This window comes from Pseudophryne corroboree (genome assembly GCF_028390025.1).
Source record: "Pseudophryne corroboree isolate aPseCor3 chromosome 10 unlocalized genomic scaffold, aPseCor3.hap2 SUPER_10_unloc_2, whole genome shotgun sequence".
Classification (NCBI taxonomy): Eukaryota; Metazoa; Chordata; class Amphibia; order Anura; family Myobatrachidae; genus Pseudophryne; species Pseudophryne corroboree.
The window spans coordinates 184881-211989 of NW_026967473.1; the positions used below are offsets into that span (position 1 = coordinate 184881).

The 27109-nt window shown below is 50.3% G+C and overlaps 1 protein-coding gene across 2 annotated transcripts in view; it reads left to right on the top strand.

Annotated features, from left to right (window-relative positions):
* EXOSC10 (exosome component 10) overlaps positions 1-27109 on the top strand; it is a 175366-nt gene that overhangs the window by 117192 nt on the left and 31065 nt on the right. The window contains exons 19-23 of one of the 2 annotated variants that reach the window (XM_063948684.1): positions 79-153; positions 222-315; positions 405-478; positions 1313-1472; positions 4767-4828. In XM_063948684.1, coding sequence (XP_063804754.1) covers positions 79-153; positions 222-315; positions 405-478; positions 1313-1472; positions 4767-4828 — 465 coding nt within the window. Of the gene's footprint in view, positions 1-78; positions 154-221; positions 316-404; positions 479-1309; positions 1473-4766; positions 4829-27109 lie in introns of both variants that reach the window. The other variant, XM_063948683.1, reaches the window with a different exon arrangement.

The window sequence follows — 27109 nt, forward strand, 5'->3', positions numbered from 1 at the left end:
GGCCTAGACCTGAACGATGAAGTTGCCCATTTGCCCATGTTGGTGACATAATTTGGGGTATCTCTTCCTCTCTCGTAGTTCCTGCCGTCTGTTGTACGAGGGGCCCATGCTTCTCAAGCAGCAAAGTCCGACCCCAACACAAAGATGTTTGAGGTGAGTTTCCCGTATTGCGCAGTTCCCCCGTCTCCTGGTGACAGGACTGAGCCGCTTCTGTCTTCTAGATCAGTCACCGCTGGAAACTGGTCAGCATCGCCCAGCAAGAGCGAGAAGCCAAGGCCAAGCAGGAGGCCAGACAGAAGAAGCTGGCTGAGAAAGGTGGCGTCTGTGGGCACGGGCGGGCACTGGCCGTATTACTGTGTATGACTAGCACGCAGTTCCCTCAATCTCTGTCTTCTGTGTTCCAGCTGCTCGGGAGCAGGCCACACGGGACTTCAGAATCAACGCTGCGGCGCTGCCGTCTGTGCGCGAGCAGGCAGTGGTAAGTGATGGCGACCAGCCCAGTGCATGGCTAGAGGGCCACGTTCCGTGGTCAGGGAGGATCATGAGGTCACCTTCACTCTGTATATTTCTAAAGGCTTTCTGTGGGTTGGGAAGAAACCTTATAAGTAACGATTTTAAAAAAAAAGTCGCCCTCTCCGCAACTGGTTTCATGTAGGAATGCCCCCAGAGCGGTGACAGGATAAGGACAGCGCTGTCGCATGACTAGCCAATCGCGGCCTCTGCGTTTCAGCTTTCCTGATGTGATACATACACATCCTCAGGGTATGCATTTAACATACTGACCACCAGGATCCTGCCGGTTGCAATACCGACGCCGAAATCCCGACTGGTATAATGCCGCCTTCGGAATACCGGCGAGGGAGTGAGTGATTATAGAACCTGTGATGAGCGGAGCGAGCCACTGTGCCCGCAAGGGGCCTTGATGTGCTTGCCCTGCTGCCACCATTCTGGCGCCCGGGATCCCATACTGATCCCGTCCTCAGGGTTTAGGGAAGAGCTCATTCATGTATCGTCCTTCATTTAGACCAGCGGGCCCCTCCTGAGCAGCGGGCGGGCCCCTCCTGAGCGTGTCATTGGACTCCGAGCCCGATGAGCTACTCAGCCTGGTAATAAGAGCTGGGTACCTACCTGGGTACACCTATATGCTGACTGATTGGCATGATTGTATAGGAGGCTGCACCTTATGGATAGAGTCATGTACACACTGCGCTGAGCGGGTACTCGCCCGGAGGATCTGTTCTGAGCAGTTGGCATAGTGTGTGCCCAGCGTTATTACCTGCCCCTGGTACATGATCCCCTGACTCTCCAGCAGGAGGACGCCAGCAGAAGGCGAGAACACGCGACTCGTGATCCGGGCACAGAGACCTGCAACGTGGAGAGAAAACGTGTGAGAGAGGAGATGGCAGAACCAGTGGCTACTGCGCCATTCACCCCTCGCGACTACAGCAAATCCGACTTCAAGGTGTTTGCAGGTGCGTGAGGATCCCTGCTATATATAGTATATACACGGTCACCGTATCCTCGCAGTCCATGGGATCCCTGCTATATATAGTATATACACAGTCACCGTATCCTCGCAGTCCATGGGATCCCTGCTATATATAGTATATACACAGTCACCGTATCCTCGCAGTCCATGGGATCCCTGCTATATATAGTATATACACGGTCACCGTATCCTCGCAGTCCATGGGATCCCTGCTATATATAGTATATACACGGTCACCGTATCCTCGCAGTCCATGGGATCCCTGCTATATATAGTATATACACAGTCACCGTATCCTCGCAGTCCATGGGATCACTGCTATATATAGTATATACACGGTCACCGTATCCTCGCAGTCCATGGGATCACTGCTATATATAGTATATACACGGTCACCGTATCCTCGCAGTCCATGGGATCACTGCTATATATAGTATATACACGGTCACCGTATCCTCGCAGTCCATGGGATCCCTGCTATATATAGTATATACACGGTCACCGTGTCCTCGCAGTACATAGGATCCCTGCTATATATAGTATATACACAGTCACCGTATCCTCGCAGTCCATGGGATCCCTGCTATATATAGTATATACACAGTCACCGTGTCCTCGCAGTACATGGGATCCCTGCTATATATAGTATATACACGGTCACCGTATCCTCGCAGTCCATGGGATCCCTGCTATATATAGTATATACACAGTCACCGTATCCTCGCAGTCCATGGGATCACTGCTATATATAGTATATACACGGTCACCGTATCCTCGCAGTCCATGGGATCACTGCTATATATAGTATATACACGGTCACCGTATCCTCGCAGTCCATGGGATCACTGCTATATATAGTATATACACGGTCACCGTATCCTCGCAGTCCATGGGATCACTGCTATATATAGTATATACACGGTCACCGTATCCTCGCAGTCCATGGGATCCCTGCTATATATAGTATATACACAGTCACCGTATCCTCGCAGTCCATGGGATCCCTGCTATATATAGTATATACACAGTCACCGTATCCTCGCTGTCCATGGGATCCCTGTTATATATAGTATATACACAGTCACCGTATCCTCGCAGTCCATGGGATCCCTGCTATATATAGTATATACACAGTCACCGTATCCTCGCAGTCCATGGGATCCCTCCTATATATAGTATATACACAGTCACCGTATCCTCGCAGTCCATGGGATCACTCCTATATATAGTATATACACAGTCACCGTATCCTCGCAGTCCATGGGATCACTCCTATATATAGTATATACACAGTCACCGTATCCTCGCAGTCCATGGGATCACTGCTATATATAGTATATACACGGTCACCGTATCCTCGCAGTCCATGGGATCCCTGCTATATATAGTATATACACAGTCACCGTATCCTCGCAGTCCATGGGATCACTGCTATATATAGTATATACACGGTCACCGTATCCTCGCAGTCCATGGGATCCCTCCTATATATATATATATATATATATATATATAAAGTCACCGTATCCTCGCAGTCCACAGATACAACTATCCTCAGCCGCGCCATGGACTTAGCACACCATAAGCCAGAGAAGATGCATCATGAACATTTACATTATGACGGAAACATAATCTGGGGTTCCCATACAAGTGACCCATGCCAAGCATGTTTACCCTGCGACTTTACACTAATACAGATACCTGCGCACGTGCGGTAAGGGTGCAGGCCATGCGCACATCACCAATCAGGTTTGCTTGTATCTGAGATAGGCCCTGTATGAAGACGAGAGAGTGCACAACATAGGAGTTATACCATATGGTAAGTGTAGGAGGACACATCTGTACGTAGGACCTACAGTGCAGCCGCCAATGGGGAATCCACCTGGACATTGGCGTAGCCCAGACCTAGCATTGTCCCCCCTGGCGTAGCCCAGACCTAGCATTGTCCCCCCTGGCGTAGCCCAGACCTAGCATTGTCCCCCCTGGCATAGCCCAGACCTAGCATTGTCCCCCCTGGCATAGCCCAGACCTAGCATTGTTCCCCTGGCATAGCCCAGACCTAGCATTGTCCCCCTGGCATAGCCCAGACCTAGCATTGTCCCCCCTGGCATAGCCCAGACCTAGCATTGTCCCCCCTGGCGTAGCCCAGACCTAGCATTGTCCCCCCTGGCATAGCACAGACCTAGCATTGTCCCCCCTGGCATAGCCCAGACCTAGCATTGTCCCCCCTGGCATAGCCCAGACCTAGCATTGTCCCCCCTGGCATAGCCCAGACCTAGCATTGTCCCCCTTGGCATAGCCCAGACCTAGCATTGTCCCCCCTGGCATAGCCCAGACCTAGCATTGTCCCCCCTGGCATAGCCCAGACCTAGCATTGTTCCCCTGGCATAGCCCAGACCTAGCATTGTCCCCCTGGCATAGGCCAGACCTAGCATTGTCCCCCCTGGCATAGCCCAGACCTAGCATTGTCCCCCTGGTATAGCACAGACCTAGCATTGTCCCCCTGGCATTGTCCCCCTGGCATAGCCCAGACCTAGCATTGTCCCCCTGGCGTAGCCCAGACCTAGCATTGTCCCCCTGGCGTAGCCCAGATCTAGCATTGTCCCCCTGGCGTAGCCCAGACCTAGCATTGTCCCCCTGGCGTAGCCCAGACCTAGCATTGTCCCCCCTGGCATAGCCCAGACCTAGCATTGTCCCCCCTGGCATAGCCCAGACCTAGCATTGTCCCCCTGGCATAGCCCAGACCTAGCATGGTCCCCCCTGGTGTAGCCCAGACCTAGCATGGTCCCCCCTGGCGTAGCCCAGACCTAGCATGGTCCCCCCTGGCGTAGCCCAGACCTAGCATTGTCCCCCCTGGCGTAGCCCAGACCTAGCATTGTCCCCCTGGGATAGCCCAGACCTAGCATGGTGCCCCCTGGCGTAGCCCAGACCTAGCATGGTGCCCCCTGGCGTAGCCCAGACCTAGCATTGTCCCCCCTGGCATAGCCCAGACCTAGCATGGTGCCCTTACTATTATTCTTCCTATTTATCTCATTCTCATGGGAACGTCCTTATGGCACAACATGGCGGGCGACGATACATTTCTCCTAACCACTGATTGCTGGTTATTCTTATAATAACTGGACTCCACCTGGGTACAATGGGACGTTTCTTAGGTGTGTACGGGGTAGCAATGCTCCACAAGATAGGGGGCCCAGCAGCACAATAAGTGGGCGGGGCATTGTTGTGTGCTCCATTTTCTTATTGGAGAGACCGTTTCTAATCCTGTATCTCGTAGGTGCCAGCAATGTGAAGAGTCAGTCTGAGTTCGACCCGAATAAGCAAATGCCACAGGGAAAGGTGAGTGCGGTGTGTCTGGCGTGACTTAGGGGCACATTCAGTTAAGAGTGAGGGTCCTACACAATGTTAATTACAGGAGAGAAGACCTAACTTTATGGGTGTGAGGATTCTGTCTGGATTTTGGTCGACCGTTGTTAAGGTGGATGGGTACAAAAGGTTTTATTTTTTTCAAAATCCTGTATATTTCATGTTCTGTGTCCACCATCAGTAGACGTAGACCCTCATGGGCTCGGTTCGTTTACCACTCTTCCAGTAACTTTACTATTCTCAATCCTAGTCCACGTGGATAGTAAATCAAACAAATGTTCGGAAAACATGTGAAAACCCCCAAATAACAGGTCAACTTTTTGAACCTTGTCAACCTTTCATCTGTTGACCTTTTTGTTCCTGTCGACCTATTGACTGTTTACCTAGACATTGCAGATCTATCATCTGGATACCATGTCGTAGTCTCAATCATAGGACGCCGCGTATGTGTATTATGTAGGGTCTGGGTGTTTTGTATGCTGGGTAAGTGATGCTTATAGGTACCTACTGTACTACTGCCTGTGGAAGGGAAGCAGCCACTTCTTTGGGCACGTCTGTGAGATGAAAGCATGTGATGGGGAAGGGAAGCAGCTACCATCTCTGGACACGTGTGTGTGAGGTGGAAGCATGTGATGGGGAAGGGAAGCAGCTACCATCTCTGGACACGTGTGTGAGGTGGAAGCATGTGATGGGGAAGGGAAGCAGCTTCCATCTCTGGGCATGTGTGTGAGATGGAAGCATGTGATGGGGAAGGGAAACAGCCATCATCTCTGGACACGTGTGTGTGAGGTGGAAGCATGTGATGGGGAAGGGAAGCAGCCACCATCTCTGGACACGTGTGTGAGATGGAAGCATGTGATGGGGAAGGGAAACAGCCACCATCTCTGGACACGTGTGTGTGAGGTGGAAGCATGTGATGGGGAAGGGAAGCAGCCACCATCTCTGGGCACGTGTGTGAGATGGAAGCATGTGATGGGGAAGGGAAACAGCCACCATCTCTGGCACGTGTGTGAGATGAAAGCATGTGATGGGGAAGGGAAGCAGCCACCATCTCTGGACACGTGTGTGAGGTGGAAGCATGTGATGGGGAAGGGAAGCAGCTTCCATCTCTGGGCACGTGTGTGAGATGGAAGCATGTGATGGGAACGGAAGCAGCTTCCATCTCTGGGCATGTGTGTGAGATGGATGCATGTGATGGGGAAGGTAAGAAGCCTCCATCTCTGGGCAACGTGTGTGAGATGAAAGCATGTGATGGGCAATGGAAGCAGACACCATCTGTGGGCACATGCGAGATGGAAGCATGTGATGGGGAAGGGAAGAAGTCTCTATCTCTGGTCACGTGTGTGTGAGATGGAAGCATGTGATGGGGAACGGATGACTATATCATGCATACAAGATCCACAAGTCTCCATAACCTCCATATGAAGAGAGATGTCTTTATTTCTGCCAGTGGGACATTTGTGTGGAGGAAAGACCCAAGTCTGTGGGTGTGTGGACAGTCTGAAAAGCCCGTGTAACGTGCCGGCAGACCGGATCTGTCAGAACAGTGGACTGACTTGTTATACTGAGGTGGAAGGGAAATGTACAGGGTGAGGGAGTCTGGCTAGCTTTTTTGGCGGCATACCGGTACCAAGATGGAGATTGCAGCAGTATAGCTGATAAATGGAGAGAAAACGTGTCTGATAACACAAGGGGCTTCTGGAGTTGCTGGAAGTATAGTCCCCTGCTTGGGTGGCAGGACACGGCATACAAGTGCACCTAGTCCAGGCATCCATGGAAGGTCGGAGAATCGTATAGACTGGGCAGGTGAGGTCATATATACAGTGGGAGTGGCCAGGTCGTCATTCTGATATAGGTGGTAGGTGGCAAGATGGATGGCACGGTATCTGCACTCCAGGTCGACACCACTTAGGTTGACACCTGAAATAGGTTGACATGAGATTTTCACTTTTTAAAAAAAAACAAAAAACCTTTTCATACTTTACGATCTACGTGGACTACCATTGGAACGGTGACCTGTGCCGAGCGCAGCGGTAGCAGAGCGAGGCACCTTGCCCGAAGCATGGCGAGCGAAGCGAGGGGACGCAGTGCAGTAACTGGGGTTCCCCAGCACTTTATGAAGAAAATGACACCAAAAAAACATACTCATGTTGACCCTTTGTCCATGGCGACCTATTTCATGTGTCGACCTAAGGTGTGTTGACCAATTGGTGTCGACCTTGAGTCCCATACCCGGCTGGCACTACTCCTGCTTCCACAAGCTGTACAGACATGGTCACCGATGCCCATCTGTCGCGCTCCCGAGCCAGCAGAAGGGAGGTCCCACACGCAGGACTCAACCGGCATCATCCGATCCGTCCGATCTGCTGGGCGTCTCCATCCTTCTGCGCAGACCTGTGCTGCAGCTGCCACTGGGGGAATAGGCCGGAGGAGAGTGTCACCCACGCTACAGGGTCAGCTCTAAGTGCGGACACCACAGGGACGGGGCGGCCCCCATATTGCCCTGGTAATGGAGGCGGTGTCTTACCAGTAACGCTGTATTTCATGTAGTTACTATAGATAGAAGCAGATTCATTCTAGGCTCTATGGGGGAGATGTATTATACCGGCACACGTCATGCGGATATAGCGCTTCCTGCTTTACCGCTGCGAGACAGGAAGCAGCAGCAGCGCCGACATGTATAAACTTTATGGTTGCCGCAGTGAGGATGTGACCCCCGCCCCCCGCGTGATCCCCTCCGCAGCACACCGTGCATCAGCCCATGTGTGGTGTCTTTCCCTCCGGCCGCCTCACTGGACATGCAGGAGATTTCCTACACAGCCCGGAGCCGGCAGCCGCTGTGGTGAATGGGCAACAACACCTGCGGCTGTCGGAACGGTCGCAGAGCGTTCATACATTGCCCTGCATACCGACGTGCTGGCACTTAGAGCACATCCCCACATTCATACATAACCGTACCGCTACCACATGGGGAGACGCATAACCGTACCGCTACCACATGGGGGAGACACATAACCGTACCGCTACCACATGGGGAGACACATAACCGTACCGCTACCACACGGGGGAGACACATAACCGTACCGCTACCACATGGGGGAGACACATAACCGTACCGCTACCACATGGGGAGACGCATAACCGTACCGCTACCACATGGAGGAGACGCATAACCGTACCGCTACCACATGGGGGAGACACATAACCGTACCGCTACCACACGGGGGAGACACATAACCGTACCGCTACCACATGGGGGAGACACATAACCGTACCGCTACCACATGGGGGAGACGCATAACCGTACCGCTACCACACGGGGGAGACACATAACCGTACCGCTACCACATGGAGGAGACGCATAACCGTACCGCTACCACACGGGGAGACGCATAACCGTACCGCTACCACATGGGGGAGACACATAACCGTACCGCTACCACATGGAGGAGACGCATAACCGTACCGCTACCACACTGGGGAGACACATAACCGTACCGCTACCACATGGAGGAGACGCATAACCGTACCGCTACCACACGGGGGAGACACATAACCGTACCGCTACCACATGGGGGAGACACATAACCGTACCGCTACCACACTGGGGAGACACATAACCGTACCGCTACCACATGGAGGAGACGCATAACCGTACCGCTACCACACGGGGGAGACGCATAACCGTACCGCTACCACACGGGGGAGACGCATAACCGTACCGCTACCACATGGGGGAGACACATAACCGTACCGCTACCACATGGGGGAGACACATAACCGTACCGCTACCACACGGGGGAGACACATAACCGTACCGCTACCACATGGGGGAGACACATAACCGTACCGCTACCACACGGGGGAGACACATAACCGTACCGCTACCACATGGGGAGACGCATAACCGTACCGCTACCACATGGGGAGACGCATAACCGTACCGCTACCACATGGGGGAGACGCATAACCGTACCGCTACCACACGGGGGAGACACATAACCGTACCGCTACCACATGGGGAGACGCATAACCGTACCGCTACCACATGGGGAGACGCATAACCGTACCGCTACCACATGGGGGAGACACATAACCGTACCGCTACCACACGGGGGAGACACATAACCGTACCGCTACCACATGGAGGAGACGCATAACCGTACCGCTACCACACGGGGAGACGCATAACCGTACCGCTACCACATGGGGGAGACGCATAACCGTACCGCTACCACATGGGGGAGACACATAACCGTACCGCTACCACATGGGGGAGACACATAACCGTACCGCTACCACACTGGGGAGACACATAACCGTACCGCTACCACATGGAGGAGACGCATAACCGTACCGCTACCACATGGGGAGACGCATAACCGTACCGCTACCACACGGGGAAGACGCATAACCGTACCGCTACCACACGGGGGAGACGCATAACCGTACCGCTACCACACGGGGGAGACGCATAACCGTACCGCTACCACACGGGGGAGACGCATAACCGTACCGCTACCACACGGGGGAGACACATAACCGTACCGCTACCACGTGGGGAGACGCATAACCGTACCGCTACCACACGGGGGAGACACACCTTAGGTCGACGCCAATTGGTCGACACACCTTAGGTCGACATGGACAAAAGGTCGACATGGAAAAAGGTCGACATGATTTTTTCATGATTTTTTTGGAACCTTTTCATACTTAATGATCCACGTGGACTACGATTGGAACGTAATCTGTGCCGAGCGAAGCGGTAGCGGAGCGAAGGCACCATGGCCGAAGCATGGCGAGCGAACGCGGTCCCGGTCACTCTACGAAGAAAACGACCCCAAAAAAAACAAAAAACTCATGTCGACCTTTTTCCATGTCGACCTTGTCCATGTCGACCTTTTGTCCATGTCGACCTAAGGTGTGTCGACCAATTGGCGTCGACCTAAGGTGTGTCGACCTTTTTGCTGTCGAACCTGAGTCCCCGAGACGCATAACCGTACCGCTGCCACACGGGGGAGACACATAACCGTACCGCTGCCACATGGGGGAGACACATAACCGTACCGCTACCACATGGAGGAGACACATAACCGTACCGCTACCACATGGAGGAGACACATAACCGTACCGCTACCACACGGGGGAGACGCATAACCGTACCGCTACCACACGGGGGAGACGCATAACTGTACCGCTACCACATGGAGGAGACACATAACCGTATCGCTACCACATGGAGGAGACACATAACCGTACCGCTACCACATGGAGGAGACCCATAACCGTACCGCTACCACACGGAGGAGACGCATAACCGTACCGCTACCACACGGAGGAGACGCATAACCGTACCGCTACCACACGGAGGAGACGCATAACCGTACCGCTACCACACGGAGGAGACGCATAACCGTACCGCTACCACACGGGGGAGACGCATAACCGTACCGCTGCCACATGGGGGAGACGCACCTTAGGTCGACGCCAATTGGTCGACACACCTTAGGTCGACATGGACAAAAGGTCGACATGGAAAAAGGTCGACATGAGTTTCTCATGATTTTTTTCTTTTTTGGAACCTTTTCATACATATCGATCCATGTGGACTACGATTGGAACGTAATCTGTGCCGAGCGAAGGCACCATGGCCGAAGCATGGCGAGCGAACGCGGTCCCGGTCACTCTACGAAGAAAACGACACCAAAAAAACAAAAAACTCATGTCGACCTTTTTCCACGTCGACATTTTGTCAATGTCGACATAAGGTGTCGACCAATTGGCGTCGACCTAAGGTGTCGACCTTTTTGCTGTCGAACCTGAGTCCCAGACCCTAGATGCATAACCGTACCGCTGCCACACGAGGGAGACACATAACCGTACCGCTGCCACATGGGGGAGACACATAACCGTACCGCTACCACATGGGGGAGACACATAACCGTACCGCTACCACATGGGGGAGACGCATAACCGTACTGCTGCCATATGGAGGAGACACATAACCGTACTGCTGCCACATGGAGGAGACACATAACCGTACCGCTACCACATGGAGGAGACACATAACTGTACCGCTACCACATGGAGGAGACACATAACCGTACCGCTACCACATGGAGGAGACACATAACTGTACCGCTACCACACGGGGGAGACACATAACCGTACCGCTACCACATGGAGGAGACACATAACCGTACTGCTACCACATGGAGGAGACACATAACCGTACTGCTACCACATGGAGGAGACACATAACCGTACTGCTACCACATGGAGGAGACACATAACCGTACTGCTGCCACATGGAGGAGACTCATAACCGTACTGCTGCCATATGGAGGAGACACATAACCGTACCGCTACCACATGGGGGAGACACATAACCGTACTGCTGCCACATGGAGGAGACACATAACCGTACTGCTGCCACATGGAGGAGACACATAACCGTACCGCTACCACATGGAGGAGACACATAACCGTACCGCTACCACATGGAGGAGACACATAACTGTACCGCTACCACACGGGGGAGACACATAACCGTACCGCTACCACATGGAGGAGACACATAACCGTACTGCTACCACATGGAGGAGACACATAACCGTACTGCTGCCACATGGAGGAGACTCATAACCGTACTGCTGCCATATGGAGGAGACACATAACCGTACCGCTACCACATGGGGGAGACACATAACCGTACTGCTGCCACATGGAGGAGACACATAACCGTACTGCTGCCACATGGAGGAGACACATAACCGTACCGCTACCACATGGAGGAGACACATAACCGTACCGCTACCACATGGAGGAGACACATAACTGTACCGCTACCACACGGGGGAGACACATAACCGTACCGCTACCACATGGAGGAGACACATAACCGTACTGCTACCACATGGAGGAGACACATAACCGTACTGCTGCCATATGGGGGAGACTCATAACCGTACTGCTGCCATATGGGGGAGACACATAACCGTACCGCTACCACACGGGGGAGACACATAACCGTACCGCTACCACGCGGGGGAGACACATAACCGTACCGCTACCACATGGAGGAGACACATAACCGTACCGCTACCACATGGGGGAGACACATAACCGTACTGCTGCCACATGGGGGAGACACATAACCGTACCGCTGCCACATGGGGAGACGCATAACCGTACCGCTGCCACATGGGGGAGACACATAACCGTACTGCTGCCACATGGGGGAGACACATAACCGTACTGCTGCCACATGGGGGAGACACATAACCGTACCGCTACCACACGGGGGAGACACATAACCGTACTGCTGCCATATGGGGGAGATGCATAACCGTACCGCTACCACACGGGGGAGACACATAACCGTACTGCTGCCATATGGGGGAGATGCATAACCGTACCGCTACCACTTCTCCCCAGGATTACATTTTTCTTCTTCATCCACTAGGGGGCACTGGAGTACTCTTGGGATATGGACGGGCGTTAGCAGGACCGGCACTGAATATTTAAATTGGTAACACTCCTCCCCTCCATACTCCCATAGTACCTCAGTTTTTTTTCGGTGCCTCACAGGATAGAAGCACACGTGGTCTTCCACACATACATTTAATTGTACTTTTTATTTTTCCTTACTCAATCCCTTCCCAGCTTAAGAAAGAAGCTTGGGTCCAGGATTGTGGAAGCTGCTGCAGGCAGCTCCTAGCTTGTCGGCGCTCAGAGAGGAGCACCGTCTTAGACTAGAAGCAGCTCAGTTTTTTTTCACAGCTGAGGCTGCAGGAAGGAAGCTGGACGGAGCTTGTGTGAGAAGCCCCGTCATAGCCCCAACATTACAGCAGGTATTTATACATTTCGGGGGGACCACCGTGTGTGGGGACTGCTACCTATTAGATAAACTACAGTTCCACCGCCCGGCCGCTCCTATACGCCGGCCGCTGTTACCCGCTGTCCGCCACCGCTCCCCAGTCTGCCGTGTTCCCCAGCTCCCGGCCGCTGTAGAGGGGGAGATGGTGCCACAGCAGCGCTGCTGCCAGACGCCACTGCTAGCGCTCCCCGGCTCATCGCTTCCCTAAGGTAGCACATTTGGTGGGGGGGGAGCAGAGGAGGGAAGCTGCGGCGGCTCAAGCCCTCACTCAGACCGCGGACAGCACTCACTGCTGCCGCGGTCTGTCCCTATTACAGGCAGCGCAGCTGCAGGGGGGGGGGATAATGCCCAATGCTGCAGCACTATACAGGCTGCATGGTTTAATCTGTAACAGGCTGTTAAGCCTATATTAATAAAAAAGACTGCATTGTTTTAACAGGGTTAAGAGTTATAGATGTACCAGGGGCACGTTTTTATATCCTGAAATGTTTCTATGTTATACATGGAATATAAGAACATGGCTGGAGGCCATTTTAACTAGACTTTCTGCTTCTTCTTCCAGGAAGTTGCTGTCCTACAACAATACTCCACCAGATGGCGCAGGGGTGTTAGTAGGACTTTTGGATCAGGTTTCGTATAGGCTGGTCACGTGCACTGCACTTCGGACGTATACAGAGCCGGCCATAGGCATAGGCAAACTAGGCAATTGCCTAGGGCATTTGATATGCCTAGGGGCATCAGCAGCTTCTGCTGATTAAAATGATATGCGGCACGCCTATATTCTGTGTGTAGCATTTCATATGCAGATACAGCCACAGTCTCACACAGTATATAGGCATGCTGCATATCATTTTAATCAGCAGAAGCTGCTTGTGCATCCTAGCCACATAGCAATGCAAATAAGATGGCTTTTCATGAAAAAAAAAGTGCCCGACGTTAGCATTGAGGCAAGATTTATGAGGACACATCTGTATCCAAGCAGAGGCAGAGGTCACAGTGTTAGTGGCAGTGTAAGTGCTGTGTGCATGTGAGTGGGTTGGTTGTGCAGTAGTGTTCGGAATATGTGTAAGGAGCATTATGTGTGTCATGTAAAAATGCATTAATAATGTGCAACATATGTGTAGGTGGCACTATGTGTGTGATTATGTGTATAAGGGCATTAATAATGTGCAGCATATGTGTAACAGGGTACTACTGTATGTGTGTCATTATGTGTATAGGGGCACTAATAATGTGCAGCAAATGTGTAGGGGGCACTATGTGTGTCATTATGTGTATAAGGGCATTAATAATGTACGGCATATGTGTAAGGGACATTATGTGTAAAAGGTTGGAATAATGTGCATGATGTTTATAAGGACTTATTAATAATGTGTCTCATATGTGTAAGGTGCATTACTGTGTGGAATTATGTGTATAAATGCATTACTAATGTGTGGCTTTATGTGTATAAGGTGCTCTACTATGTGGCGTTGCGTATAGAAAGGGCACTACTGTGTCGTCTAATGTGAATAAAGAGCAATATGGTGTGGTGTAATGTGAATAAGGAGCGATTCAGTGTGATGTAATGTGAATAAGGGGCTCTAAATTAAAAAAAAAAGTAAGGACTGCTATGGGTGAGGGGTGATGGTGCTTGGAAAGAGGTGCAAGGTCAGAGGCGGAACCAGCGGTAGTGCTAGGGGGCACCAGCCAAAATCTTGCCTAGGGCACCATATTGGTTAGGGCCGGCTCTGGCCGTATACACACCTTAGTAACATTTTACTGAGTCGTGGGACTTGTGTGTCTTTTGCTCATTATGTACACAGACAACACAAATAGACAGACACCGGCAAAATCAAAAAAGCAGTTTAACTGCAGTGTCTGTAAGAGTGTGTTACCTGATGGATCTACCACATGCACAGTATGTTTTGTAAATTCAGCTACAAATACGATTTCTACTCCGATTTCGTCTCCTGATCCTCAGTGGGCAATACTAGCAGATGTAATGGCTGGGTTGCAATCAGAATTGGCCGCCGCTCGACAAGAGCGGGAAGCGGCAAGATCTGAGGCTCGAGTGAGACCGCCAGAGATACCAGAAGGGTCTCGGGAAATGTCTCAGTCCTTGCAAAGGTCCAAGTCTAGTTCAGGTCACAAAGATAGTTATCATTTGTCTTATAGTTTACCCGTTTCTGCTATGTTGCATTCTGACGATTCAATGCTAGACCTCACTGCGCAAGATGAACATGAGGAAGGTGAGGTGGGCCAGGAGTCAGATAGTGAGGATATTGACAGCCCGGGCATTGATAATCTCATCAGGGCGGTACGTCAGTCTCTGAATTTTAGAGACTGAAGACCCTCTTACAAATGGTGAGGTGGTATTTGCTAAACAACAGAGCTCTCCAGTATGTTTTCCTTTTTCAGAATCTCTTAATAAGCAGTTCATAGAGGCATGGAAGAATCCGGATAAACTGTTTTCTATACCTCACCGGTTTCTGTCTAGTTACCCGTTTCCAGAGTCTGTGACATCTAAATGGGAGAATCCTCCAATGGTGGATTTGTCGGTGTCAAAACTTTCTAAAAAGTTAACCATTCCAGTACCAACTGCTACTACGCTTAAAGACCCATCAGAGCGTAAGCTAGAAGCTATGCTAAAGTCCATGTATACAGCAGCAGGGGTGCTGCTTAGACCTGGTTTGGTTGGAATTTGGGTAACTAAAGCTATGATTATATGGATAACACAGCTCAGGTCCGCCCTACAAGACGACCACCTTATACTTCTCGCTGATCAAATCTGTGAAGCTGATGAGTACCTATGTATAGCTTCTACGGACATCTGCCAAGTCACTTCTCGTCTTTCGGCGTCACTAGTTACGGCACGACGGGCTCTCTGGCTGCGTTCTTGGCAGGCGGAGGCAGAGGTAAAATGAGGAATAGAATCGTTACCTAACGCTGGCGAGAAGTTGTTTGGTCCTGAATTGGACAAATGGATTTCTGAGGCCACGGGGGGTGAGGGTGGGGGGGGGGTGGTCTGTTTTCCTACCTTTGCCTCCACAGGTACCTAGACGGAAGTACTCTGGACCAGCGTTCTAGACCTCTGCCCTTTCGAGGCCGTGGTAGAGGAACAACCACACAGGGTAGACGTGGTAGAGGACGTGGGTTTCCACAAATTACCACCCGTCGTCAGGACGCTAAGACCACCGACAAGCCAGTGGCATGACGAGCTCTCAGCCCATCTCGGATCTTCAGTTGTGGGGGCATGCCTTCAGACGTTCCATTTTGGCGTGGTTCCAGACATCCACAGATGGGTGGATCTGCAATTTAGTGTTAAAAGGTTACAAAATAGAGTTCGATTGTCTCCCTCCAGAGCGCTTTTTCAAGACAGGACTGCCTGTGTCAGAAGACAAGAAGGTGGTTCTGCAGATCGTGATTCAGTCTCTGCTAGATTCAGCAGTGTTGATTCCAGTCTCGACAGTAATTGCAGGTTTAGAGCCACATGAATTCATGATTGCGCTGGTTCTCAAGGATGCGTACGTACACATTCCAATTTGGCCACCGCATCAGAAGTACTTAAGGTTTGCGGTACAGCAAAACCATTATCAATTTCAGGCTCTCCCGTTTGGCCTCTCGTCAGCGCCTCGGGTATTCACCAAAGTGATGTCTGTGATGATGGCTCCTCTCAGATCCCTGGGAGTGAAAATAGTTCCTTACTTGGACGATCTGCTCATCAAAGCTTCATCTCAACAGATACTCCTTCAACATGCCTTGCTGACATACAATGTGCTAGTTAAGCACAGTTGGATTGTCAACTTCAAGAAATCAAATCTGATTCCGTCTCAACGACTTCAATTCCTAGGAATGATGCTCGATACGGTGAATCAAAGAATTTACATGCCAGAACAGAAGGTACAGAGTATTCGTCATCTGGTACAGTTAGTGCTCAAGCCACGCACAGTCTCTGTACATTTGTGCAGTCGACTGTTAGGAAAGATAGTGGTGTCTTTCGAAGCGCTCCAATTCTGAAGATTTCACTCGCGTCCTTTTCAACTAGATGTGCTCGCACAGTGGTCAGGCTCGCATCTGCAGATTCACCAGAGGGTGCGGTTGTCTCCACGGGCCGGAGTATCGCTTCTCTGGTGGCTCCAAGTACACTATCTCACCGCAGGGAACGGTTCGGCGTCTGGAATTGGAGAATTCTAACGACAGATGCGAGTCTAAGAGGTTGGGGAGCTGTGATCCAGAATTGTCAGCTTCAGGGTCTCTGGTCAGATCACGAAAGATTGCTCTCTATAAATATCCTGGAACTCAGGGCAGTTTACAACGTGCTGTGACAAGCAGTGCACATGCTCCGGTCTCAGACTGTCCAGGTACAGTCAGACAACGCGACGGCAGTCGCGTACATCAACAAACAGGGAGGAACAAGAAGCCGCATGGCCATGCGGGAAGTAGCTCGAATCCTCAGTTGGGCCGAGCATCACCAGGTGATATTGTCGGCAGTGTTCATTCCGGGAGTGGACAACTGGGAGGCGGATTATCTTAGCCGCCGGGATTTTCATCCAGGAGAATGGGCATTAAATCCAGAAGTGTTCCAGATGTTGGTCCAGTGGTGGGGTTACCCACAGGTGGACCTGATGGCATCTCGCCACAATCATCAAACACCCCAGTATGTGTCCAGAACACGAGATCCAAAGGCAGTGGCAGTGGATGCTCTCACAATCGCGTGGCCGTACAGCCTCGTGTATCTGTTTCCACTGCTTCCTCTGTTGCTAAAGCGGATCAAACGAGAGTCCACCACAGTCATACTAGTGGCGCCTCACTGGCCACGGAGAGCATGGTTCTCGGATCTCCGCGGGCTACTCGCAGACTATCCTTGGCTGCTCCCACTACGTCCGGACCTGTTACCCGATTTAGCGCGGCTGCGTTTGACGGGGTGTCTGTTGAAACCGCCCTCTGAAGAAGAGACGGTATTCCGGAATCGGTTATACCAACCATGTTACGAGCTAGGAAGCCGGTTACGGCAGCTCATTATTACAGAATTTGGCGTGCCTATATAGGTTGGTGTGAAGCTCGGAAGTTTCCGACATCGTCTTTCAAGATATCCCGTCTTTTGCTATTTTTACAGACTGGGTTAGATGGAGGACTACGTTTGTCTACACTAAAGGTGCAGGTCTCGGCCTTGTCAGTTTACTTTCAAAGGCGTTTAGCTCTCTTGCCGACTGTACACACCTTTCTGCATGGTGTCCTCAGAGTACAGCCTCCATTTATACCATCTACAGCGCCATGGGACTTGAATCTGGTTTTAGATTTTTTACAGTCTTCATATTTTGAACCCTTACAACAAGCGGATGTTAAGTTTCTCACTTGGAAAACAGTCTTTCTCCGAGCCTTAGCTTCAGCAAGGCGTGTTTCAGATTTGGGTGCCTTGTCATGCAAGCCACCGTATTTGGTGTTTCATAATGACAGAGCGGAACTTCGGACGAATTCCGCTTTCTCTGGCTGGGTCCACAGGATTATCCACAGGATAACATTGGGATATGGTTGAGCGACAGCGGAAATGGCACCAACACGGTCACAAGCTTTCTGGCCTCCCAGCTGTCTTGGGGCTTCCCCATATAGCCTCTACAAGCAACCAAGGGACAGGTAAGACTAAGACAGATGCGTCTATGTGGCAGACTACACAAGATGAGACAACAGATGATGATACAGTATATTCAAATACTCCGTATGATGACCAGTCGCAGAATTTTAGTTCAGAGGATGTAGCTGAACTTATTAATGCTGTGAAGGCTGTTCTCTCGTTGGAAGAACCAGCCAAAACAGTGTTAAAATCTAAAGCACCTGTGTTTAAACGAACAAAATCAGTGAAAGCTGAATTCCCAGCGTCAGATGAGCTGACGGAAATGATGGCTGAGTCTTGGGCGACGCCCAGTAAAAAGTACAAGATTCCTAGGAGATGGGATTCTTATTATCCATTTCCAGCTGCGGATTGTTCGAAAAGAGAAGTTCCTCCAAAAGTAGATGCACATGTTCTGCGACTCGTGCATAAATCTGCTTTACCACTGTCATCTACCTCACTAAATGATGTCACAGACAGAAGGGTAGATAGCTTCTTGAAAAATGTATTTTCTCTAGTAGGAGCAGTGGTAAGACCTGCTATGGCTTCGGCCTGGGTAGCAAAGGCAATGGGCGAATGGATAGAGGAGCTAGAGAATGACATCCCTTCTCCTACTAGGGAGCAAGAGGATCGTCTTTGCCATTTAAGACAATCTGCCCAGTATTTAGAACAAGCAGCAATTGATGTAGGCACTGTTGCGTCTAAAGCTTCAGCCCTGGAAGTAGTCGCTCGCAGAGCAGTTTGGCTACGGACCTGGAAGACGGATGCGGAGTCCAAGAAAGAATTGGAAGCATTGCCTTTCATTGGTAATATATTATTTGGAAAACCTTTATCGGATATCCTAGAATCAGAAGCTGAATCAAAAAAGGTCAGATTTCCGGCTACCTATAACACTAAGTCCAAGGGTTCAAAGTTTCGCTCATTTCGTTGGCAAAGCGAAAGCTAAAGAGGAGCCTAAACAACCCCAGTTTAAATCCAGGGGTAGGAAGCAGTGGGCTAGCAAAAAGCCAGCTTCCAAACCTGAACAGAAACCATCAGCCTGAAGAGACGGGCCTCCGCCTGGAGGATTCCAGGGTTGGGGGCTGACTCTTCATTTTGCACACATATGGCAACAGTCAACAGCAGATGCCTGGGTGCAGAAGGTAGTATCTCAGGGGTATGGGTTCCCATTCAGGAGGCAGCCTCCTCAAAGATGTTTTTGCACCAGCCCGTCTCGTATAGAGTCGAAGGCCAATGCCCTGCGAGAAGCAGTCCAAAAATTACTGCAGTCAGGTGTGATTGTCCCAGTACCTCCATCACAAAGGGGACAGGGGTATTACTCCAATCTATTTCTAATCCAGAAGCCAAATGGGTCATATAGACCAATTCTAAATCTGAAAATGTTGAACAAATACATATGGATCCCGAAGTTCCACATGGAGACGTTACGCTCCATAATGTTGGCTATGGAACCGGGAGATTACATGGTATCTCTGGATGTATGGGATGCTTACCTACATGTGCCTATAGCACTGTCACATCAGTGTTACCTCAGGTTTGCCATCCTCCAGGAACATTTTCAGTTCCAGGCTTTGCCCTTTGGGCTAGCAACAGCACCCAGGGTGTTTACCAAAATCATGGTGGTTATGGCAGCTTGTCTGCGCATACAGGGGATAAGAATATTCCCATACCTAGACGACCTGTTAATCTTAGTACAATCGCAGGAGTTACTTTCTCTATCGTCCTAAGTGGATGCTGGGGTTCCTGAAAGGACCATGGGGAATAGCGGCTCCGCAGGAGACAGGGCACAAAAAAGTAAAGCTTTACTAGGTCAGGTGGTGTGCACTGGCTCCTCCCCCTATGACCCTCCTCCAGACTCCAGTTAGATTTTGTGCCCGAACGAGAAGGGTGCAATCTAGGTGGCTCTCCTAAAGAGCTGCTTAGAGAAAGTTTAGTTTAGGTTTTTTTCTTTACAGTGAGTCCTGCTGGCAACAGGATCACTGCAACGTGGGACTTAGGGGGAAAGTAGTAAACTCACCTGCATGCAGAGTGGATTTGCTGCTTGGCTACTGGACACCATTAGCTCCAGAGGGATCGAACACAGGCCCAGCCGTGGAGTCCGGTCCCGGAGCCGCGCCGCCGACCCCCTTGCAGATGCTGAAGCGTGAAGAGGTCCGGAAACCGGCGGCTGAAGACTCCTCAGTCTTCATAAGGTAGCGCACAGCACTGCAGCTGTGCGCCATTTTCCTCTCAGCACACTTCACTGGGCAGTCACTGAGGGTGCAGAGCGCTGGGGGGGGGCGCTCTGAGAGGCAAATATAAACCTTATACAAGGCTAAAAATACCTCACATATAGCCCATAGGGGCTATATGGAGATATTTAACCCCTGCCTGACTGGAAAAATAGCGGGAGAAGAACCCGCCGTGAAAGGGGCGGGGCCTATCTCCTCAGCACACGGCGCCATTTTCTGTCACAGCTCCGCTGGTCAGAACGGCTCCCAGGTCTCTCCCCTGCACTGCACTACAGAAACAGGGTAAAACAGAGAGGGGGGGCACATTAATGGCTATATATATATATATATTAAAGCAGCTATAAGGGAGCACTTAATATAAGGATATCCCTTGTATATATAGCGCTTTGTGGTGTGTGCTGGCAGACTCTCCCTCTGTCTCCCCAAAAGGGCTAGTGGGTCCTGTCTTCATTAGAGCATTCCCTGTGAGTTTGCGGTGTGTGTCGGTACGTGGTGTCGACATGTATGAGGACGATATTGGTGTGGAGGCGGAGCAATTGCCAAATATGCAGATGTCACCCCCCAGGGGGTCGACACCAGAATGGATGCCTTTATTTGTGGAATTACGTGATGGTTTATCTTCCCTTAAACAGTCAGTTGAGGACATGAGGCGGCCGGACAATCAATTAATGCCTGTCCAGGCGCCTCAAACACCGTCAGGGGCTGTAAAACGCCCTTTGCCTCAGTCGGTCGACACAGACCCAGACACGGGCACTGATTCCAGTGACGACGGTAGAAATTCAAACGTATTTTCCAGTAGGGCCACACGTTATATGATTTTGGCAATGAAGGAGACGTTACATTTAGCTGATACTACAGATACCGTAAAACAGGGTATTATGTATGGTGTGAAAAAACTACAAACAGTTTTTCCTGAATCAGAAGAATTAAATGACGTGTGTGATGAAGCGTGGGTTGCTCCTGATAAAAAGTTGATAATTTCAAAAAAGTTATTGGCATTATACCCTTTCCCGCCAGAGGTTAGGGCGCGCTGGGAAACACCCCCTAAGGTGGACAAGGCGCTCACACGCTTATCCAAACAAGTGGCGTTACCCTCTCCTGAGACGGCCGCACTTAAGGATCCATCAGATAGAAAGATGGAAGTTATTCAAAAGAATATATACACACATGCAGGTGTTATACTACGACCAGCTATAGCAACTGCCTGGATGTGCAGTGCTGGAGTAGTTTGGTCAGAATCCCTGATTGAAAATATTGATACCCTAGATAGGGACAATGTTTTACTGTCGTTAGAACAAATAAAGGATGCATTTATCTATATGCGTGATGCACAGAGGGATATTTGCACACTGGCATCTCGGGTGAGTGCTATGTCCATTTCAGCCAGAAGAGCCTTATGGACACGACAGTGGACAGGCGATGCGGATTCAAAACGTCACATGGAGGTTTTGCCGTATAAAGGGGAGGAGTTATTTGGAGTTGGTCTATCAGACTTGGTGGCCACGGCTACTGCCGGGAAATCCACTTTTTTACCTCAAGTCACTCCCCAACAGAGAAAGGCACCGACCTTTCAACCGCAGCCTTTTCGCTCCTACAAAAATAAGAGAGCAAAGGGCTTGTCGTACCTGCCACGAGGCAGAGGAAGAGGGAAGAGACACCAACAGGCAGCTCCTTCCCAGGAACAGAAGCCCTCCCCGGCTCCTGCAAAAACCTCAGCATGACGCTGGGGCCTCTCAAGCGGACTCGGGGACAGTGGGGGGCCGTCTCAAAAATTACAGCGCGCAGTGGGCTCACTCGCAGGTAGACCCCTGGATCCTGCAGATAATATCTCAGGGGTACAGGTTGGAATTAGAGACGGATCCTCCTCATCGTTTCCTGAAGTCTGCCTTACCAACCGTCTCTTCCGAAAGGGAGAGGGTGTTGGAAGCCATTCACAAGCTGTACGCTCAGCAGGTGATAGTCAAAGTACCCCTATTACAACAAGGAAAGGGGTATTATTCCACTCTATTTGTGGTACCGAAGCCGGATGGCTCGGTAAGGCCTATTCTAAATCTGAAGTCCTTGAACCTCTACATAAAAAAGTTCAAGTTCAAGATGGAGTCACTCAGAGCAGTGATAGCGAACCTGGAAGAAGGGGACTTTATGGTATCCTTGGACATCAAGGATGCGTATCTACACGTTCCGATTTACCCCGCACACCAGGGGTACCTCAGGTTCATTGTTCAAAACTGTCACTATCAGTTTCAGACGCTGCCGTTCGGATTGTCCACGGCGCCTCGGGTCTTTACCAAGGTAATGGCCGAGATGATGATTCTTCTTCGAAGAAAAGGCGTATTAGTTATCCCATACTTGGACGATCTCCTAATAAGGGCAAGGTCCAGAGAACAGCTGGAGACAGCTTTAGCACTATCTCAAGAGGTGCTAAGACAACACGGGTGGATTCTGAATATTCCAAAATCCCATTTAATCCCGACAACTCGTCTGCTGTTCCTAGGAATGATTCTGGACACGGTTCAGAAAAAGGTTTTCCTTCCAGAGGAAAAAGCCAAGGAGTTATCCGATCTGGTCAGGAACCTCCTAAAACCAGGAAAAGTGTCAGTACATCAATGCACAAGAGTCCTGGGAAAAATGGTGGCTTCTTACGAAGCAATTCCATTCGGCAGATTCCATGCAAGAATATTCCAAAGGGATCTGTTGGACAAATGGTCAGGGTCGCATCTGCAGATGCACCTGCGAATAACCCTGTCACCAAAGACAAGGGTGTCACTTCTGTGGTGGTTGCAGAAGGCTCACCTATTAGAAGGCCGCAGATTCGGCATTCAGGATTGGATCCTGGTGACCACGGACGCCAGCCTGAGAGGCTGGGGAGCAGTCACACAAGGAAGAAACTTCCAGGGAGTATGGACGAGTCTGGAAAAGTCTCTTCACATAAACATTCTGGAACTAAGAGCAATCTACAATGCTCTAAGCCAGGCGGAACTTCTCCTGCAAGGAAAGCCGGTGTTGATTCAGTCGGACAACATCACGGCGGTCGCCCATGTAAACAGGCAGGGCGGCACAAGAAGCAGGAGTGCAATGGCAGAAGCTGCCAAGATTCTTCGCTGGGCGGAGAATCACGTGATAGCACTGTCAGCAGTGTTCATCCCGGGCGTGGACAACTGGGAAGCAGACTTCCTCAGCAGACACGATCTTCATCCGGGAGAGTGGGGTCTACATCCAGAAGTCTTCAACATGTTAATAGACCATTGGGAAAGACCAATTGTAGACATGATGGCGTCTCGCCTCAACAAGAAACTGGACAAATATTGCGCCAGGTCAAGAGATCCACAGGCAATAGCTGTGGACGCACTGGTAACTCCTTGGGTGTACCAGTCAGTGTATGTGTTTCCTCCTCTGCCGCTCATACCAAAGGTATTGAAGATCATACGGCAAAGAAGAGTAAGAACAATACTAGTGGTTCCGGATTGGCCGAGAAGGACTTGGTATCCGGAACTTCAAGAGATGCTCACGGACGAACCGTGGCCTCTACCTCTGAGAAGGGACCTGCTACAGCAGGGTCCCTGTCTTTTTCAAGACTTACCGCGGCTGCGTTTGACGGCATGGCGGTTGAACGCCAGATCCTAAAAGGGAAAGGCATTCCAGAAGAAGTCATTCCTACCTTGATTAAGGCACGGAAGGAAGTCACCGTGAAACATTATCACCGCATTTGGCGAAAATATGTAGCGTGGTGCGAGGATCGGAGGGTTCCGACGGAGGAATTCCAACTGGGTCGTTTCCTACATTTCCTGCAATCAGGATTATCTATGGGTCTCAAATTGGGATCCATTAAGGTTCAAATTTCGGCCCTGTCAATATTCTTCCAAAAAGAATTGGCCTCTGTCCCTGAGGTCCAGACTTTTGTCAAGGGAGTACTGCATATACAGCCTCCTGTGGTGCCTCCGGTGGCACCGTGGGATCTAAATGTAGTTTTAGATTTCCTCAAATCCCATTGGTTTGAACCATTGAAAAAGGTGGATTTGAAATATCTCACATTGAAAGTGACTATGTTACTAGCCCTGGCCTCTGCCAGGAGAGTATCTGAATTGGCGGCTTTATCTTATAAAAGTCCTTATCTAATCTTCCATTCGGATAGGGCAGAACTGCGGACTCGTCCGCATTTTCTCCCTAAAGTGGTATCAGCATTTCATCTGAACCAACCTATTGTGGTGCCTGCGGCCACTAGCGACTTGGAGGACTCCAAGTTGTTGGACGTTGTCAGAGCCTTAAAAATATACATTGCAAGGACGGCTGGAGTCAGAAAATCTGACTCGCTGTTTATATTGTATGCACCCAACAAGTTGGGCGCACCTGCTTCTAAGCAGTCGATTGCTCGTTGGATTTGTAACACAATTCAACTTGCACATTCTGTGGCAGGCCTGCCACAGCCTAAAACTGTAAAAGCCCACTCCACAAGGAAGGTGGGCTCATCTTGGGCGGCTGCCCGAGGGGTCTCGGCATTACAACTCTGCCGAGCAGCTACGTGGTCGGGGGAGAACACGTTTGTAAAATTTTACAAATTTGATACCCTGGCAAAGGAGGACCTGGAGTTCTCTCATTCGGTGCTGCAGAGTCATCCGCACTCTCCCGCCCGTTTGGGAGCTTTGGTATAATCCCCATGGTCCTTTCAGGAACCCCAGCATCCACTTAGGACGATAGAGAAAATAAGAATTTACTTACCGATAATTCTATTTCTCGGAGTCCGTAGTGGATGCTGGGCGCCCATCCCAAGTGCGGATTATCTGCAATACTTGTACATAGTTATTGTTAACTAATTCGGGTTATTGTTAAGGAGCCATCTTTAAGAGGCCCTTTCTGTTGTCATACTGTTAACTGGGTTTAGATCACAAGTTGTACGGTGTGATTGGTGTGGCTGGTATGAGTCTTACCCGGGATTCAAAATGCCTCCCTTATTGTGTATGCTCGTCCGGGCACAGTACCTAACTGGAGTCTGGAGGAGGGTCATAGGGGGAGGAGCCAGTGCACACCACCTGACCTAGTAAAGCTTTACTTTTTTGTGCCCTGTCTCCTGCGGAGCCGCTATTCCCCATGGTCCTTTCAGGAACCCCAGCATCCACTACGGACTCCGAGAAATAGAATTATCGGTAAGTAAATTCTTATTTTTGAGCCATCTTCAACAGACGATAGTTTGTTTACAGAGACACGGGTGGCTCATAAATTGGGAAAAGTCGTGTCTGAATCCGTCACAGCGGATGGTTCATTTGGGGGCCATATTGGATTCAGACCTACAGAAAGTTCTCTTCTCAGAGAAAAAAGATAGTCAAGGTGCAGGTCATGGCTCAGGAAGCGTTGCAAGCCCAGACAATGTCAGTCCATGCAGCAATGCGACTGTTGGGTCTGATGGTATCAACCTTCGACATGGTGGAATATGCGCAATTCCACTCCAGACCGTTGCAGCACCTTATTCTGACCAAATGGAACGGAAATCAGACGATAAAAAAGCAGATAAAGTTTCCAGTAAACGTAAAAAGGTCTCTAGCGTGGTGGCTACAGACAGACCATTTAAACAAGGGGAGACCCTTTTGGATAAAAGAATGGCAAGTCCTGACAACAGATGCCAGTCTGCAAGGCTAGGGTGCGGTACTCGGAAGCCTTTGGTTCCAGGGAAAATGGACCGCAAGGGAAAGTTGCCTGCCAATAAATCTGTTGGAGATAAGGGCCATTTATATGGCTCTAGTTCAGGCAAAGGACAATCTGCAAGGAAGGACCGGTCCAGATTCGCTCAGACAATGCGACAGCAGTAGTGTACCTCAATCATCAAGGAGGAACTCACAGCAAAAGATTGATGGAGGAAGTAACTCCCATTCTAAGATGGGCAGAGCTCCATCTCCCAGCATTGTCAGCAGTGTTTGTCCCAGGTGTTCTGAACTGGGAAGCAGATTTTCTCAGTCGACACACCATTCAGGAAACCGAATTGGCATTACACCCAGAAGTGTTTCAGGTACCAGTGAACAGATGGGGTCTACCAGAGAGAGATCTCATGGCGTCTCGTCTAAACAACAAAGTTCCGAGGTACGGAGCAAGAACAAAGGATCCCGGAGCGGTCCTTGTAGACGCACTGCCAGTAGAATGGAAATTTCATCTGGCATATCTGTTCCCTCCAATATCTGTTACCCAGAGTGGTGAGAAAAATAAAGCAAGCAAAGGGAGCAATAATTCTAATAGCTCCAGCTTGGCCAAGAAGGCATTGGTACACAGATCTGCTGAGAATGTCCGTGGAAGCATTAATACTGCTCCCTCAACGTCCAGATCTGCTAATGCAGGGTCCTTGTTGCCACAGTCATCTGGATCGTCTATTTTTGACGGCATGGCTGTTGAAACCTCTATCTTAGAAGCTAGAGGATTTTCAAAATAAGTAATCCAAACTATTCTTAGAGCAAGAAAGCCTTCTTCAGCTCGTGTGTATCATAGAATATGGCAAACCTATATTCATTGGTGTACTGGAAAAAGTTTGAATCCAAGATCTTTTAAAGTATCCAGGATTTTGGATTTCCTTC